This window comes from Arvicola amphibius, chromosome 1, assembly GCF_903992535.2.
Source record: "Arvicola amphibius chromosome 1, mArvAmp1.2, whole genome shotgun sequence".
Taxonomy (NCBI): domain Eukaryota; kingdom Metazoa; phylum Chordata; class Mammalia; order Rodentia; family Cricetidae; genus Arvicola; species Arvicola amphibius.
Window position 1 is genome coordinate 179,498,669 of NC_052047.1, and position 19,139 is coordinate 179,517,807.

The 19,139-nt window shown below is 36.3% G+C and overlaps 1 protein-coding gene across 3 annotated transcripts; it reads left to right on the forward strand.

Annotated features, from left to right (window-relative positions):
- Positions 1-2,749: 2,749 nt before the first annotated feature.
- Positions 2,750-17,108, forward strand: LOC119812086 (cytochrome P450 2C26-like). 3 transcript variants are annotated; one of them, XM_038326461.1, is made up of 9 exons: positions 2,750-2,932; positions 6,427-6,589; positions 6,807-6,956; positions 8,578-8,738; positions 9,776-9,952; positions 11,513-11,654; positions 13,379-13,566; positions 15,045-15,186; positions 16,821-17,108. In XM_038326461.1, the coding sequence occupies exons 1-9, from the start codon at positions 2,750-2,752 to the stop codon at positions 17,000-17,002; spliced, it is 1,488 nt and encodes a 495-aa protein (XP_038182389.1). In that variant the 3' UTR covers positions 17,003-17,108. The 3 variants fall into 3 exon arrangements, with proteins under 3 accessions (XP_038182389.1, XP_038182398.1, XP_038182408.1); XM_038326470.1 differs by having other exon boundaries at positions 2,750-2,917; XM_038326480.1 differs by lacking the exon at positions 9,776-9,952 and having other exon boundaries at positions 2,750-2,917.
- The last annotated feature ends 2,031 nt before the right edge of the window (positions 17,109-19,139 follow it).

Consider the following 19,139-nt stretch of genomic DNA (forward strand, 5'->3'; position numbering starts at 1 on the left):
CAGGTAGTCTTCCTTTATCTAACCTGATTTTTCTTATCTCAGAATGAATCCACAGCCTCTCATTTCCTGTGGAAACAAAAGTAAAATCTCTTCTCCAAAGTAACATATCTTTTGACTTCAATTTTGTAGTCAAGGTATTTTCAAAATACCTTTCTTGGATTAATTCAGCAGCATTTATAAACAAATATCTTTTAGCAGCCATTGCTCCTTCCTCAGCATTCAAACAATTCAAACAGAGTATAATAACATACAATATTCAGATTTTCTGTGTATTTTTCATCTTCATGTAGTTTTATTTTAACCTCTATTTCTTTTATTTTTACTTTTGCTTTTTGAAACGGGTTCTCTGTATATCTTTGGCTGTCCTGGAACTCCCTCTGTAGACCAGGCTGTCTTTGAACTCATAGAGATCCACCTGCATCTTCCTCCCAAGTACTGGGATTAAAGGTGTGCACCACCACATCTTGAACTTGCAGAGGTCTCTCTGCCTCTGCCTCCCAAACCTTGGGATTAAAGGCATGTGCCACCATGCCTTGAACTCACAGAGGTCTGCCTGCCTCTGTCTACCAAGTATTGGGATTAAATGTGTACAACAACACCCAACTACTCTCTTTCTTTATTTTTTATTTTAAGGACTTTAACCTTTAGCCTGCATATATTTTTAACACACTCTAAACCATTTAGAGTTTTCTTCAACTTTGACTCTCTCTTTACTGTATGTCTCTTTTTTTCTGATCTCATGAGTCTTTAATTTGCTAAACAATATAGGAGAGGATTAAAGCCATGGCTTTGATGGCTGGATCCAGCCCATTCCTTAGCTTTCTGAAATTCCAGGCTCATGGCAGAGGAACCAGCTGGAGCCATGTTTATTGCCACAACTCTATGGCATTTCAAGGTCCTTGCCAGCAAGCAAGCTACAACACTGTGTCCACAAGCAACACTCAAATGCTCTCTCTGTAGCTGGACCTCCTATCTTAAAGACAACTTAGAAAACTGGCATTTTAAAATGGCACAGCTTTTTTTCCTGCTATCACTGAAAACCAAAAAGCCTGCGATCAGCTTTTATCAACACCATTTAAGTGTTTTATGACAGGATCTCTTAAAGAGTTACAAAGTTTTGCAGCTAAAGCTGAGTCAGGAAGCCTCTCTTAAATGAGAGTTCTTGCCTCTAGCAATCAGAGCGGATTCAAGAAATTGCTGCTACCAGGATGCCATGCTCTACTTTATTCTTTTCTGTCTAGAATTACTTCCCAAGCTCTCTCAGGTTTTATGTGGATGCAGTTGTCCATGTGGGCACCATTCTGTTGTCTGAGGTTTCTGTCCTGTCTGGTCCTCCTACTAGGTTCCACAACCATTTAATCCCAAAGAAATTACACAGAGGTCTATATTAATGATAAATTTATTGACCCATTAGATCAGGCTTCTTATTAACTCTTTTAACTTATATTAGCCCATTATTCTAGTATATGTTAGCCACATGGCTTGGTACCTTTTTCAGAGGTATAGGTCACATCTTGCTTTTTTGGTGGTTGAGACAGGACTGGGAAGGAATGGGCTTCCTCCTTCCCAGAATTCTCCTGTTCTCATTGATCTGCCTCTATTTCCTGTCTGGTTATTCTGCCTATACTTCCTGATTGGCTACTGGCCAATCAGCGTTTATTTAAAACATAATTGACAGAATATAGATAATTGTCCTGCACCAATTGTATATTTTTAAATTTTATTTTGGAAAATGACAGAATGAAAATATCTTTATAATATTTTGAAGTTGACCATTTCCCAAGTTGTTATCAATAAGTTCTTTGAGATTCAGCCTTTCTTACTTATGGAGAGCATGATTTGTTTTTATTTACTGCTTGTGATAATATTCTACCGTAATTATCCTTGAAGTCTATTGGGGTGCTTCTCTTTAATGTGAAATTTTTGACTTTTAAGGAAGAGTAGAGGAAGTACAATAAGATAACTCCTACTGTGGGATAAACTTTTTGTTTTATGGAATTCTTCTGAACTGTAAGCAATGGTGAATAACAGTGGTTATCAGTTCTGATTTTTAATATACTTGACATGTAGGAACTGTGTTAGAATGACAGGTTTCCTGACAGTTCCTTTCCACATTTAAAACAGAAAATGTTACATCTATTTTTCCATCTTAAAATTTATTTATGATAAAAATCATGCCCATTAGTTTAATTAAAATGATGCATTATCATTCACAATATATGTTATGTTTGATAGTTTATGTTTGTGACTTTGAAACATTAGTATATTATTTGAAAACTTATTTTATTTTAGTATTGAGGAGAGGATTCAGTGTTTTATATAATGTAACATTTCTATTTATTTGCAGGTTATATAAAATATTAAATTTCTAAAATATAAGTTCTCAAGGGGGCATTAACTTGAGAATTCATAATTTTGCACAACTTTCCAATTTTTTGAATCATGAAATAGTTTCATTTTTTCCAATTGCAGGTACATATAAGAAAAGCTTTCCACCCAAGTTCTTGGAGCCCAGCCCATGACAATTAAGTCACAATCTACAAGACCTGCTTTGGTATAAATGACAACAATGGAGTCAATATTTTACTTTAATCACTATGTTGGAACAAGGTCCACTTGGAGGAGAGATTAAGTCTTGTCCCTGGTTGGTCTGTTTTGTATCAGAGACTCAAGGGTGGAATTGCAGGCTTTATTATATAAGCTTTGTATTGTAAGCGCACATTCATGTCAGCAAGCAGAGAAGGCAGTGATGACTCTAGGTGTGCTTCTGGGGCTTGTTCTCTCATGTTTGTTTCTTCTTTCACTATGGAGGCAGAACTCTCAGAGAAGAAAGCTTCCCCCTGGCCCCACTCCTCTCCCAATCATTGGAAATATTCTTCAGGTAGACCTTAAGGACATCAGCAAATCACTGAAGAATGTAAGTACATGCTTGGTTTTCTGAGTAGCATTTCAAGGGAAGGAAATATCCCATTGTTTAAGTGAAGTATATGACTGTGCATGTTCTATGTGACACATAATTGTAAATTTGTCGCCTAAGCTTGATGTCCCAGCTGCGTTTTCATCACATCATTGTCAGAATCATAGAATGAGGAAATGTGATCTGGCTGGGCAAACATTAGTGGGTGCCTAGTAGAATAGAAATCACAGTGTGGCAAAGGTTGTAAATAATTTTTCCCTTCTTAAAACTTTTGGCTAGTGACTGAAGGTAAAACTAATCTAGCAATTAGACAGAGATTTCCTTCACATATCTTAGCCATGCATTGTATATAGTACTGGAAAACAAACAGAACTTCTGCAAAGAATTTAACTTCTGTTTAGTTTCCAGGAAATTATGGGTCTGAACAACATAAAAAATATAGGAGCTGATAGTCAGCCAGGGCCAAGTATTTGCTATTAGAATTTTTCAGAGTCTGAAAACACTGTTTTTTTGAAGACAAGAATGTGGCATGATGTCAGAACTTGTTTCTGGAAAATGCTACACTTTTTAGAGATCTTTTCCTTGTAATGCACATAGATAGCAATTTAACATTGGTGATAAACACATATTAATCTCACTTTAAAATACAGAATATTATTGCTAATGCTGGAGGTCCTGATTTAGAATCTCTATAAAGAGAACTTTTAGATTATGTTGAAGCAGTCACCTGGGCATTAGTTTCAAGGTGAGCAAAGCAGATAATAAATTAAGTGTTTAATTAATTAATTTTTTAATGCTCAAATATGAAATACAAAATAGACAAGTGTTTGAATTTGTGATTTCCACAATTTGATATTTGGGACATTGTTGTAAGGAAGGCTGCTTGTTTGTTTCCCAGCTTCCTAGCAGCTCAATACCAAAATAGTAACACAGAAACCATATTATTTGCAATACTGTTTGGCCAATAGCTTAAGCACATTTCTTGCTAATTCTTTTTTTTTTTCATTCATTCTAAACACTTTGAATACTTTTCCACATTTATTCTAAATATAAAGGTTCTCACCAGTGAAAAAAGTTATTGAGTATAGTAGGAAATGTGGTTGCTAAAAGATTTTTCACATGGTTATACATATAAAGTCTGTCTCCAGAGTGAATTCTTTTTTTACCCCAGAGTGAATTCTTTAGAACACCATGGCAACAGAAACTCCTGAAGACTTGGAACAATACTTAAATGTATATATGCATTACAATTCTTTCCAGGGTAGATCTGTGCATGAGTCTTACAGAACTGGGTGTGCTGAAGACTTTCCCACAATACAGACATTGTGTGAGATCTTTATGCTTGTTAAAATGGCAAGAACAAAGAAATAGTTTACATACCATGTTTGTATACAAAATGTTTCTGTCCAGTAGAATGGTTTTACTCATACCAAGTGAATCTAGTAAGGGCTTTCTGACAATGGTTACACACATTAGGCTATTGACTACTGTGAAGAGTTTCATGTCTGTTATGATCACAAGAGCAGCTGAAGGCTTTCCCACAGTTCTTATGTGCCTAAGGCTTTACTTTCAAGTCAACTATTTTATGCCTGTTAAGATCAATAGAATAAACAGTTCCCACATCTTTTACACACAAAGAGTTTTTCCTCTAGTGTGATTTTTTTCATGCGAATCAGGAGAAGTTGAAGGGTTGAAAGTTTTCCTGTAATGTATACATGCAAAGGCCTTCTCTCCAATTTGAACCCTTTCATGCATGTTTAGGTGACTGGAGTGGGTAAATGCTTTTCCACAATGCATACATGCATAGCACTTCTCTTCAGTATGATCTCTTTCATGAAACTTACATGACTTGAAATTGGTGACGGGTTTTACACAATGCTTACATGAATCAGGCTTCTCTATAGTATGACTTCATTCATGTCTCTTATGACTACTGAGGTCACTGAAGGTTTTTCCAAGATGTTTACATGCTCAAGACATTTCTCCCGTGTGATTCCTTTCATGACTGCTCAAGTGACTGGAACAAGAAAACCCCTTTTCACACTGCTTAAATGTATATGACTTCAATGTGAACTCTTTTCATGAGTCTTACAGGAAGTGAAATTGGTGAAGGCTTTTTCACAATGCCTACATGAATAAGGTTTCTCTGCAATGTGACTCCTTCCAAGTCTGTTACAACTACTGGGGTTGTTGAATGATTTTCCACAATGCTTACATACATAAGGAATTTTCCCTAGTGTGAATTATTCCATGGATGTTCAGATGACTATGCCAGAAAAAGGTTTTTCCACAATGCTTGCCTGTTTAAGTCTTCTGCTTCCTGTGTGGCTCCTTTTGTGTTTGTTACACCTACTGAGGTTGTTGAAGGCTTTGCCACAATGCTTACATGCATAAGGTTTCTCTGCAATGTGGATCCTGTTATGTCTGCTACAACTACTGGGGTTGTTGAAGGCTTTTCCACAATGCTTACATGCATAAGGTTTCTCTGCAATGTGGATCCTGTTATGTCTGCTACAACTACTGGGGTTGTTGAAGGCTTTTTCACAATGCTTGCAGGCATAAGGTTTCTCTGCAGCGTGGCTTCTTTCATGGCTATTATGACTACTGGGATGGTTGAAGGCTTTTCCACTATGCTTACATGTATAATGACTCTCTGCCACGTATACTCTTTCATGAATGTTACAAGTACTGGAACAAGTGAACGATTTTCCACAACTTACATGCATAAATTTTCTCTCCAGTGTGAATCCTTTCATGAATGTTACAATATGCAGAACTGGTGAAGTTCTTCCACAGTGCTTGCAGGCATAAGGTTCTCTGCAGTGTGGATCCTTTCATGTGTGTTATGACTACTAGGGTCACTGAAAACTTTTCCACAATACTTACATGCATAAGGCTTTTTTCCACTGTGAATTATTTCATGGATATTCAAATCACTGGAAGAGAAAAAGGCTTTCCCATGCTTGCATATATAATGCCTCTCTGCCATGTGCATTCTTTCATAAAGATTATAATACACAGAACTGCTAACGTTTTTTCCACAATGCTTTCAGGCATAAGGTTTCTCCGCAGTGTGAATTCTTTCATGAATGTTTCGAGAAGAACGGGTGAAGTTTTTTCCACAATGCTTGCAGGCATAAGGTTTCTCTGCAGAAACTTTTGCTTTCATGACTGTTATAAACATGTTGGTGTTAACTCTTATGTGAAAGTCTGGTGGAAGTCTGCACTGAAACCAGGTGTTGTCTGTGGATATGTTGGGCTGTGAGCTACAGCAAAGAGGGACGGAGAGAAGGACGAGGTCGGATGGTCTGTGGGACCCACAGGAGGCACGGATGAGGGAAAAGGAACAGCAGCTGGGATGCTGTTTCAGTGCTAAGGGCAACTATCAGAATTGTTTCTGGAATAGCAGAAAGAGTGAGAAAGGCCTGTGTGCAGCCTCCAAGTAGCCTTTTGTTAGTCAAACACTGACATCTTTTTGCTCCATTTTTAATTACTTTTTTATTTTCCAGTTTTCAAAAGTCTATGGTTCCGTGTTCACTCTATACTTGGGCAGGAAGCCTACTGTGGTGTTGCATGGATATAAAGCTTTAAAAGAAGCCTTCATTGATTATGGGGATGAGTTTGCTGGAAGAGGAAACTTCCCAATAGCTGAAAAGATTGGTAAAGGTCATGGTAAGTGTCTATGTGCCTACAAGTTCATGCATCTACCTCTCCATGCACCTATGTGTTCATGTATGTATGTTGGGCTGTGGTCATAGTGTCATAGTGAGGGTGGAATGTAATCTTGAAAACTTGTTCAGACCCAACTTGGCTTTCTGTGCAGCAGCCACCCATCAGCCCCATTTACTTATTTGGGAATCTCCCTATCCATTTCTGCTTTTTCTTTTAGGCATAGTTTTTAGTAGTGGAAAAACCTGGAAGGAGATGAGGCGCTTCTCACTCATGACTCTACGGAACTTTGGAATGGGGAAGAGGAGCATCGAGGACCGTGTTCAAGAGGAAGCTCGCTGTCTTGTGGAGGAATTGAGGAAATCCAATGGTGAGGGTTACTCATCATAGACTTCTGTCTTGTTTTTATGTCTTTGAGAAGTTTTGAGGGTGGCTAGAATTTTCATTCTGTGTTATAGCTCTGTTTTCATATGGAAAGTGTGACTTCCAGTAAAAAATTTAGGAGAGCTTTTATATCTGTGGTTTTCGTTTTATGAAGGGATTCTGTCTGTTGTAGAAGATCTAAGTCATCATTTACTCTAGATAGTTCTCACCTGTTTTGTTTTCAAAAACCAAAATGATGATATGAATTTTTGGTTTTGAACTTACTTTCTGATGTTTTAAGGAAGAATAATTTTCCTCAGCATAAATATTAATTTCAGTAGCAAATACTTGGTATGTGAATATGGTGGCAATCAATGCATCACAGTTGTATAGAACAGAAGCCTAATGGTAAAATTATTTTTAACTGGGCTATGTTATACCACTGACATGTCATGCCCATGCATAAAGTTCTGGTGGCTATTGCTTTGTAACACAATTTTTTACTTGACAATATCTTAATAAAGGCCTCTTGGTTCATTCTTTTCTAAAACCATAGCATAATTTGTACAAAACAGAATGTACTATTTCTAATATTTTATGATATTGATTCATAGTTTTGAATAAATTTATCATTGCATGAATCTATAAAATTAACTGGCTAAGGGCATGAGCCTTTAATCCTATATATAAATTTTCCTAAGTTCTTATCATTCTTTCCCTTTCTTCTTTTTTGGGCGCAGATGTTTTTTCCCCTTTACTTTTGTTTGTTCTTCAAGAATTTTGTAAAGTGCATTTTGATCACATTCACACCCCACCTCTTCCCAGATCCCCCTGTCTTTCATTCCCATGCATCTTTGTATCATGTTATTCAGAGGCATCACAAAGAGACTTGGATCTCATCAAAAGTCTTGAATAGCTGAGGGTTTAAAAAGTCTCTTTTCCAAACTTCTGTGGAGATAGGCTAGTCAATAAAGGGGTCAGATAAAAACAGTATACTCAATTTCATGATTTGGATAGATGGTCAGATCAATGAAACCATATAAAATATAAAAATGATGTACAGATGTAATGCATATTGTTATGTCTACCAGCCATCTGTGGGTAAGACTTGCTTGAACTGTCATAAGTTCTTTTACCTGTTAGGTGATAGAGTGTTTTACACACATTTATTTCAGTGGCATTGATGTTTGATTTCCTTCTGTGTGCTGTGAATATGTTTTATTAACATTACTTAATAAAGAAACTGCCTCAGCCTATGGCAGGGCAGAATAAAACATATATTTATGTATATATATGGAGAGAGAGAGAGAGAGAGAGAGAGAGAGAGAGAGAGAGAGAGAGAGAGAGAGAGAGAGAGAGAGAGAGAGAGATGCCATGTTAACTGCCAAAGGAAAAAGATAAAAGATGCTGAAACTTACTGGTAGGCCACAGCCTCATGGTGATTCATAGATTAGCACAAACATGGGTTAATTTAAGACATAAGTGCTATATAGAAATATGCCTGAGTCATCGGCTAAGCAGTTTTGTAATCAATATTGCTACTGTGTGATTATTTGGGTCTGGATAACTGGGAAACAAAAGTTAATCTCCACTTACATGACATTTTGCAATTTTTCCCAACTCTTCAGGTTCACCCTGCGACCCCACCTTCATCCTGGGCTGTGCTCCTTGCAATGTCATCTGTTCCATTATTTTCCAGAATCGTTTTGATTATAATGATCAGGAATTTCTCAACTTCATGAATGTCCTAAATGAGAATGTAGAGATTCTAAGTTCTCCTTGGATGCAGGTGAGCTCAAGCTTCTTTCTTTACAAGTAAAACAAAACAAAACCCAATAAAACCCCAAACCACTTTGAGATATCTGTTTTCTGAAATTCCAAAAATTCTTTAGACAAATGAAAGCCTAACTGTAGGTTGTTAGAACTATGATCACTGACATTTCATTAACTCTCAAATCACTTTCTCTAAAAATCAATGCTCAGAAGATACCTACATAACTCAGTGGACATCTATTTTATTTACAAAATCTGTTAGTAACAAGGCTTATGTGTCATTTAATACTTTAGAGATCTTGTCAAAAAAACACTTAGGAGGAATTTCATAATGAGAATATTTTCTTCAAGTTGGGACAGTGTAAGGAATCATTGAAACTGCCGGTACCCCTGAAGTATGGCAGTGTTTATTAAATAGTAAGCTGTTGACATCCTAAGTAGCAATATGTCCACATAGGAGGATAAAATGTTTAAATGATATTTGGATCCCATCAAATTTATTCCTGTGTCAAATTGCATTAATAATTTGTTTAAACAATTTTGAAGAAATCATCCAGCTGGTCTGCACAGGTTCATAGTTGTACTTAAAAAATTTTTAAGACTCTCACTGCTAAAATTCTTCTTCTGTGTCTGAGAGTGACTGATGTAAATTAAGCAGCAAGTATGATGTCAATGCATCTATTCAGGATATCCCAAGGTCCTTTATCTCCGTTGCAGTCTACAAAATGTAAATCACAGCAATTCATGGTGTTTTGTATTCAAGGTTGCAGTGAAGAAGTTGTGGAGAAAATGAAGGAGCTGATGTAACATTTGTGTATGGAGTAAAGATTGTGTGAGATTTTGTGCAGTGGTTATCATGTGTGAGCTGGTTCATTATGCTCTTCTATTGACATCTTCACAAGCGAAGAGAATTTTTGCATGCACCATAAAAATACCTCATCAAAATGGATAATATATTTTATTTATTTTATATTTATACTTTCTGGCCAAGTCCACTATAAGGCACACTTATAAATGTCTCATGTTTTAAACTTTCATCATTTTCTTTTGTAGATTTGCAATAATTTTCCTGCTGTAATTGATTATCTACCAGGAAGACACAGACAACTATTTAAAAATTTCACTTTTACAAAACATTATTTTTCATCAAAAATAACAGAGCACCAAGAATCACTGGATATTAATAATCCTCGGGACTTTATTGATTGTTTTCTGATCAAAATGGAGCAGGTAAAATGATAACAGAACTTCAATTTAGTTATTTGTTTGCTTGAGTATATTTTGTTCCATGAATAAAATATCCCTGTTTTACAGTGATAGTCAAATGGTACAGGCCAGTAATGTTTGACAAGCACTTTGTGTTTATAACATATAAATGAATTAGCTGTACATATGAAAGATAGCATAAAGTTAAGTAATTTGAATATATTGAGCCCAAGTTTAAACCAAAATAATCTTATAATGCAATGGGCCCGTAGAATCAAAACATTTCCAAAACTCTCAAAAAATGTCATGACATAATATAAAGATGAAAGTTGTCTTTGCAGACAATGTATGAAAACTTAAAAAATAATTCAAGCTAGCCAGACTTTCTACAGCATCTGCATATTGAACTAAAGTTTAAAATATTAGCTATGGACAGCTGAGTGAATTTCAGATTAATTATAAGTTGTAGCATGTGATGTGAGAAGGGAATGATTACTGCGGAAGATTAAAGATGCCTTAACTGAGTGTAACTTCAAGTGGATTGATGTGGACATGGAATTAAAGACTGATATCTATCAGGCACCTAAATGAATAAATGCTCCTTCTGTCGTGGCTCCGTTTGTTGTAAAGCCACTATTTTCATTGAATACTATTGGAACTTATCTTGAAAGTAAGGTGTTTGTTTGTTTGCTTTGTGATCTCTCTATTCTGCTCCACTGAACCCTACCCTTATGCTAGTTGTTTCCTAAATTTAATATTCTTATTCGAGTAGCATACTTCTCCCATGAGACTCAGGGACTTCCATCTTTACTACATTTACAATTGGGAGGGTCATCTTTGTGGATATCCCTAACACAACGTACTATTTGACTTTTCTCTTCCTTTTCTTTTTATGTGTATTTGATGTGGGAGTCCCCTCTGTGTGCTGTGATTAGCATTAATAAATAAGGAAAGTGCCTTGGCCTATTGATAGGGCAGAACTTAGGTAGGCAGGGAGGACTGGACTGAATGCTGGGAGAAAGAAGGGCAGAGTCAGATAGATGCCATGGAGCTGCCCCCAGAGTCAGACATGCCGAAACTTTAGCTGGTAAGCCACTGTCATGTGGTGATACACAGATTACTAGAAATTAATATTCTAGTTAAATTAATATGTAAGAGTTAGCCTATAAGAATTTATAGCTAACGGGCCAAGCAGTGATTTAGTTAATATAGTTTCTGTGTGGTGTTTTGGGTCCTGGGTGGCTGGGATGAACAAGCCGCTCCATTCTACATATATTTTGAGTAAAACATCAAAAAAATATGAGGCTTCATTTCTTTCGCTTTTGTCTCTTTGGGAAGATGGTACACTGTATGGTTCATATGAGTGAAGAGTCTCATGAAAAAAATTTTCCAGACAAGACACTGGGTGTAGAAGGTAAAGATGGGTCAGTGGGTTTATATATTTCTTGAACACATGTCAGTTTCTTCTTCTATTGCACTCTGTAGGGTCTGTCATGTTAAACTCAGCACATGTAAGTCATTTTATTCACTCTAATAAGTACATTGACCAAATTTTGCTGGCTAACACAGTAAAATCATTCCTAGGAAAAGAACAACCCGAAGACAGAGTTTACCCATGAAAACTTGTTCTTCTCAGCAGCTGATCTGTTTTCTGCTGGGACAGAGACAACAAGTACAACACTGAGGTACTCCCTGCTGCTCCTGCTCAAGCACCCGGAAGTCACAGGTAAGGACACAGGTAGGAAGCAAGCAAATTTCAGAAAGGAATTGAAAGAGACCCATGGAGTCCTGTGTTTTGTTAGTCTCAGGGAAGCCTCAGAATTTAACTGTGTGTGCCACTACAATCTGCTACACATATCAAGAGGACTGAAGTTAGGTGTCTCAGCTCATAGCAGACCTCATATTTCATAGAAGTGAAATTAGAAGGCAGGAAGAAAGACCAATAAAATATTGCTCCAGAGGCTGGATTTTATGGGAAGTGATTGTGTGTGTCCACACTAATTGTTTTTAAAATGCAACTTAGTTTAAATTGGAGGAAGCCATATTGAATAGAAGATATATTCCTGAGGACATATTTTTTCTTATTCTGACAATTCTTTTGTTGGAATAGAAACTCTCCTTACAGAAGAAGATATACCAATTCTAGATTTTAATGAGACATAATTCTGGAAATTATTCTAAAAGTTTAGGTCAATTAAAAAGACTTTGTCATTTTGCCAGAATTTCTAAAGGGATTTAATTTATTACTATAGAAGTAAGTTTCCATAAAATAATATACAGGATAGCACAGATTATTGGGGGAGTATCCTACAATTGTATCTTAAATTAAAAATATTCTATGTATGTGAATGTTTTGACTGCATTTATGTTTTGTACCATGTACATGCCCGGTGCTCACAGAGATCACAGAGATCAGAAGAGGGCATCAAATCCTAGAATTGAGATTTAAGGTGGTTAGGTACATCCCTATCAATACTGGGAATGAACCCAAGTCCTCCAGCCATAGAAGTATTGGGCTATAGAAATCTGAAGAAAACGTGAAGGATGAGACGATTAGGGAGGCTGCTTAGCATAAAACTAAAAAATATTCAGTTCAGAAAGGACCAATGGATGGTGATGGTATGAGGAGAGAACCAAGAACGAAAGGGAAATAAGAGGTTGATAGTCTGAGACTTCTTCATATCTGAAAAGGTATTGGTAGGACTTTGAAACAGCTACCTGAATATTTCAAACTAATTCCAAAAATGAAAAAAAATTGATAAAGAGAAATAGAATTAATTCAAGATAGCATCAGCAATAACAATAGTCATTGTTTTCTTACTAGGGCAGAGAATTTATGTAGTCACAAAGATTTAAACAGTGGATACAACCAAAGTTTTCCTATGAGGATTGGATTGAGAAAGATGTTTATATTTAATACATCTAGAGAATATGAAACTTTTTTCCACATGAAGAAGAATTTAATTTATCCAATGATGGATAAGAAAGAAATAGTCATTACATATAGATATAAACATAAATTTCAAGAGAAATTGTTAATGTGTGGCCATATTGGGGAAGTAAGATGGTATTACATACCTTTGGAAACTACATATAAACATGCACACAAAACCATTATAATTTATTCTTAAATGTACAGCATTGTTTTGATACAAATAATGCTTGATAAATAGTTTTCTTCTGTAAGAGCTGATTTTCTTGACTTGCTGTTATACTGTTTATTATTTGAAAGTAATAATTAATGTTGATTTTTAAGAATGCTAATTGACACATAAGGGCTATGTATTGTATTATATATGATAGTAGTATTTATATCATAGCAACCATCACTTCATTAGCATATATTATGCTTTCCTAATGTTGCCAGGCATATCCATCTTTCTACAAGTAACCTGAGTTGTGTTCAATTTGCCAATTCCTTTTCTGTTATTTTTCACTGTGTTGAACCAGCCAAAGTCCAGAAAGAGATTGACCATGTGATTGGTAGACACAGAAGCCCCTGCATGGAGGACAGGAGTCACATGCCCTACACTGATGCTGTGTTGCATGAGGTTCAGAGATTTGTTGATCTCCTTCCCAACAACCTGCCCCATGCAGTGACCTGTGACATTAAGTTCAGAAACTATTTCATTCCCAAGGTAAGTTTCCTTTGTCTACTCTTTCCCTTAATGCTCTTATTTTTTAAATGAGTGAGTGAAATTAAATCATAAGCCCAAGGTATTGTGTCTTGAAATTAAAGATTATCAATTTTGAAGATAAAGTTATGAAATCTTTCAGAAAGATTAAATAAATCAAACCACACATGATATATTCACAAGTAGACTACACTCGAATTCCTAATAATTTATAGTGTGATTGGTTCCAATTTGATGCCCCTACAAGATAAGAGAAATAGAAACAATTTAAATCTGGAAGCTGGATGGGTTTTATGCTATTTCCATTAAGAGCTAATAAAATTGTAGAACAAGTCTTGGCTAGTGGAACTGTAAGTCTTTCAAATTTACTCTCTATTTAAAATAAAGCCACTCTTGACTGTTTACTCTTTCAAATAAAATTTAAGGTTCAGATTGCCAGTCTTTGAAAAGACTTTCCTAAGATTTTATCAGGATGCTAAGAAGTATATAGTCACATTTAGAAAATTTATATATTTATTTTTAGAAAATTTATATATTGATTGATTAAATCTTTCAGTTTATGTAATTATGTACTCAATTTCTGGATTGGTTTGTGTGTGTTCTCTAGTACTTTGTTTTTAGTTATAACTTTGGAAGAAAAAAATCAACAAGGAATATCCTATACGACTCGCATATTGTAAGGAAGGTTGGCATACATTAACTATGTTGTTAGTGGATATGTGGATATGCCCACTTCTTCTACTTAAGATGATATTCAGATCTCTACATTGTAGAAGTTCTGCTCTTTTTGCAATCAATAAAATATATGGCGTGGCCATTGACATGTTATGAATATCCTGCTTAGAGAGTCATCTGATTAGTTTCTCAGTTTCATTATTTATCCTCAAGTAAACCGATGACCCTGACTGGAATTCTTACAAAATCAGGAAATTTCTAATTTTGTCAGTTTAATTTTTTAAGTAGTCCTAAGTGTAATAAATGCCTTACTCATATTTTAAAATTAAGGCAAATGAACTGTGAGTCATGAAAATAGTGAATAATATTTTATTTGTTTTTGTCCATGTTATTCCAGAAGACATTGTTATTTTTATGAGACATGTACATGAAACATTCCGATGAGCAGATATATCTGGTGTTATATATAAAAACTTACATTTGAAACCACATTCCACACATGCATGATGCAGTAGCAACAGTAATAAAGTAGAGCAGTAGGTGGTGATAGACACCAGTGCTAATCTTGTTGATAAATGTATATTCCAGTACTTAGTCCTTCAAAATCTACTGGAGAACACTCTTTCAAGATCACTGCCATTGGATCCCAAGACATTCCTGTTTGTTGCATGATCTGTCTGTTTAGATTTGTCTCTGCTCTTGTTTGAACATGATTTCCTCAGAAGCGTTGACTATGCCATGTCTGTTGTTACTCTTACCTCAGCAACATTTTTATAACTTGACTTGTCTATGGCTCTTGTCTACAGGGAACCACTGTCATAGCATCACTGTCATCTGTGCTACATGATGACAAAGAATTCCCCAACCCAGAGAGGTTTGATCCTGGTCACTTTTTGGATGAGAATGGCAAGTTTAAGAAAAGTGACTACTTTGTTCCTTTCTCAACAGGTAATCAAACCATTTCCTGGTCTTCTGGATCTTACAGTCCACCCCACTCTATCTCAATGTTCCCTGAGCCTTAGCTGCAGCAGTTGTGCTGTAGATGTATCCACTGGAGCTAGGCACCCAATGATAGATTGTTTTCTGCATTTTGATCAGTTGTGGTTTTCTATAATGGTTTTTCTTTGTTGCAAAGTGTTTCCTTGATGAATATGAGAGCTATACTTGTCTGTGAATATAAAGATAAGTAAGTTGATGATGTCACTTATTCAGGAAAGTTGGGGAGGTTTTCTGGTAATAGGCAATATTTCCTTCTTGTTGAGTGGGCTTTAAGACAATTAGACAGCCATTGCTTACCAACATGATTTGTGTGCCACTATTGCGTTATGTGCAGTATTATGTGCACTATTACGATTTCTGATATCCACACACTTTCTCTGAGATGAAACATTATATCTCCTGAGCTGTTTTAGTGATACTTTAGAGTGTCGAGCCACTCTATCCAAATTCACAGAGCTGGATCACAATGTGGTTGTATTGTGTGTCTAGATATATCACTGAGTTCCCATTTAAGTCTTTCTAGACAATAAATTCCTAGACCTCTATGAGTAAGGCAATTACCTTCATGAAAACTCACTCCTTGATACCAGTTTTTTTGTACACGTTACTTTTCTTGTTCTTGTGAACAAATACTTGGCAAGAAGCAACTTAAGGGTTTATTTTGGGTTAAAGTTCGATAGCGTATAGTCTATTATGGAGGAGGAGACATGGAAGTAGGTGCCTCGGTGGTGGCTAGAGAGAGCAGCTGAGACCCCGCACAGCCTCACATCTTGGTTGAACATGAAGCAGACAGTAGGTTGGAAGTGGGGGAGACTATACACCAGTGACTGATGACTTTCTCTTCTGCAACCCTACCTAATAAAATTTTTACAACATTGCAGAAAATCATTGTCAACTGAGATCCATGTATTTAAATATATGGCCAATGAAGAACTTTTCACACTCAGTGTACATCGATTCTTTTCTAAGCAACTGTCAGGTTTTCCAACTCCATGAGTAGTTTAATCGCTACAATTTGGGATGATTCTCATGATGGACGCTGGCTTTAGTACTCTGAATATTTGCTGAGAAATATATAAAGGTTTTCTTTAAAGCTTCTCAGCTACGAAGGAGCCTCATTATCTGCTTTTTAAAGCTATTTCCTTTTCTATAGGATGGTGTGCTGTGACACTTTTTCATTTTCCTCTTTCAGCAGGCACTTCTTCCTTTATCCCGGTGTTTGTTTCCAAAGCAGTGGTAGTCTGTCTCTTCTGCTGTATCTCCATATTCTCTGGAGTGCACCAGCACAACTTTTGTGGTCTATTAAATCCCTGTTCCTTTGTTTTTATACTGTGGATGGGAAGTCTAGTACTCAATATTCCACCCTCTGAAACTTTGTATCCAAGTATTTTAATACAGTATTTCCTAATATTAGACATGTAGAAAAAATGTGTCCATCTTTTCTCCATTTATTCATCTACTATCCATTCATCCATCCAGTCTATGACACAAATTCTCTTTCATTATACTTGCAAACATAGTGCATGTCTCAGCCAAACACAAGGAGTTAATTATATTCTCTTTTTACATTTTTTTATTTCTAGGAAAACGGATTTGTGTGGGAGAAGGCCTAGCCAGAATGGAGTTATTTTTATTTCTGACCACCATTTTACAAAGCTTTAACCTGAGGTCTCCAATTGATCCAAATGACCTTGATATCACTCCAGTCAACAATGGACTTGTTTCTTTGCCACCCGAGTTCCAGATCTGCTTCATTCCCATTTAAATGTGTTTCCCCCTGAAGCCCCTTCCTCCTGGGCACAGTTGACCTCTTCTGTTAGGCATGCCTCTCTGACCTCCCACCTCACATTGCCTCATCTCCTCAAGGTCCAGCGAATTCCCATCTTTTACTTGGGGCAATTTTCAGGGTCACTGCACAAACACATCTACATTTCCCTGTGCTGTGCAATGATTTAGTGACTTTGGAATTGCTGATTGTTATCTAATGATGAATTAGTAAATATTATTACTGTAAAACTGAGAAATGTGGCACTTCAGTATTACCTAGCCCTGTGTGTTTTAAATAAACTCATTATAATTCTGGTCTATTTTCAAAGTTTCCTTTATTTCTTTCTTTTTGATATGATCTCATATAGTCCAGGCTGACTCTAAACTCATTGTACAGCTGAACATAACTTAAAATCTTTCTGTCCCACTTCCTAAGTTCTGGGATTCCATGTATATGTCTGCATAACCTGATCCCTTGTCATTTTCTTGTTCATATGGCAAGAAATAGTAAATTAATGTCCTAAGATGCTTTTGTTTCTTCATCATAATATTTGCAAAGAAAGTAAGAATGACTGTTAGAAAGGCTCTTTAGCTGAGCCTCACTAATAATGACTTCAAGTTTGTATCTGAATGAGAAAAATATTGCTGCAAGAGGAAATACAGTAAGGACTACACATAGGGAGGATTCCACATTCAGTGTTGTAATTCCTGTCCCTGAATTGGTGTTACTCTGAACATAAACTCTTGTCATTCCAGTTTATGATTCTTACCTAGAACCAAATATGAATTCATGCTTTTACACAGGAAATCCTGTGCTCTATGTATTTTCCTTCTCTCCCAAACAACATCAAAGTTCTTGAAAAGTCTCATCAGTTTATTTTCTTAATTTCCACACATTGTATAATGTCAATTTGATGCTATATTGTGAAATCATTGACCTTATTATATCACTGGAAAATACAAAAATGCATATCTAGTTATCACTAAATTCTTGTTAACATTTTCCTTTCTTTCAATCTGACATCAGATTTTAAAGTTTATTTCTAAGAGGTAACTACTTGCAATTCTCTTTATTATAGCTGTACACACAGTGCTTGTTGCAGTCAAACACAAGGATTTAATTATACCCATTTTAGGAGGAGGGCCGGCATTTTTGTTCCAGATGCCTGGAACCAACTTGAGCGTATTGCTAGCTAGCTCTTATATCTTTGATTAACCCATTTCTATTTATCTGTGTATTGCCATGGGGCAGTGGCTTACCAGCAAGGTTCCAGCGTGCTCTTCTCTGGCAGAGGCTACATGACTTCTCTTCGATTCCTCCTTCTTTTGCCCAGCATTCAGTTTAGTTTTCCCCAGTCTAGCTCTGTTTTGCACTATCACAGGCCAAGGTACTATCTTTATTCATTAACAAATAAAAGCAACACATATACAGAAGGACTTCTTACACCAGTGAAAATAAAATATTTTTTAAAAATTTACCCTCAGATATCTTAGACAGTTTTCACCTGCTATAGTGATCCTTCTGACTCCTAAGAGGTTTATTGGCTTTAACCTCAACATAAACCTTAATACAGAATTTTAAGCCAAACCTTTGTTTCACCCTAAGAGCTTTGAGTTTATTTTAAGTGATCCGTTTAGTTTTCCTTGCTTATTTTTATTCTTGGGCCATTTTACGGCCCAAGACAGCTTCCTTATTCATTAACCAAAAAAAGCAACACATATACAGAAGGACTTCACACACCATGATCATAAAAATACAAAAATTATAAATATTCATGGATGCCATAAATTTTGATATAAGAAATTATTTTATATGATGGATTTAGTGGGACAAGGAGATACACACTTAGGCCAGGCATGGCTTTCCCTGTCTCTGATAGGAGGCTTAATTGCCCCGCAGAGCCATAGTGATATCTTGGCCTAGGCTACTGCCAGGGCCCATGTCTAGGTTCATTGCCCTAATGTAGCCATGGCCTTTGTTGATAACTGTGGCTCCTGATACCACAGAAGGCTGAAAGGATAGGGCTGTACAGAGTTGGACACATCCCTCACTGGTTGTACCACTTGGAAGACCTGGTACTGCCCCTCACCATCTGGAACACTCAGGAAAGGGGATCCTGCACCTCACCTGAGCA

Excerpts from the sequence above, each read along its gene's own strand:
- LOC119812086 (XM_038326461.1), top strand. The coding sequence starts at position 2,750 with ATGACTCTAGGTGTGCTTCTGGGGCTTGTTCTCTCATGTTTGTTTCTT. Across the intron at positions 11,655-13,378 it reads CAAGCACCCGGAAGTCACAG|CCAAAGTCCAGAAAGAGATT; the intron begins GTAAGGACACAG and ends GTGTTGAACCAG. Across the intron at positions 15,187-16,820 it reads CTTTGTTCCTTTCTCAACAG|GAAAACGGATTTGTGTGGGA; the intron begins GTAATCAAACCA and ends TTTTATTTCTAG.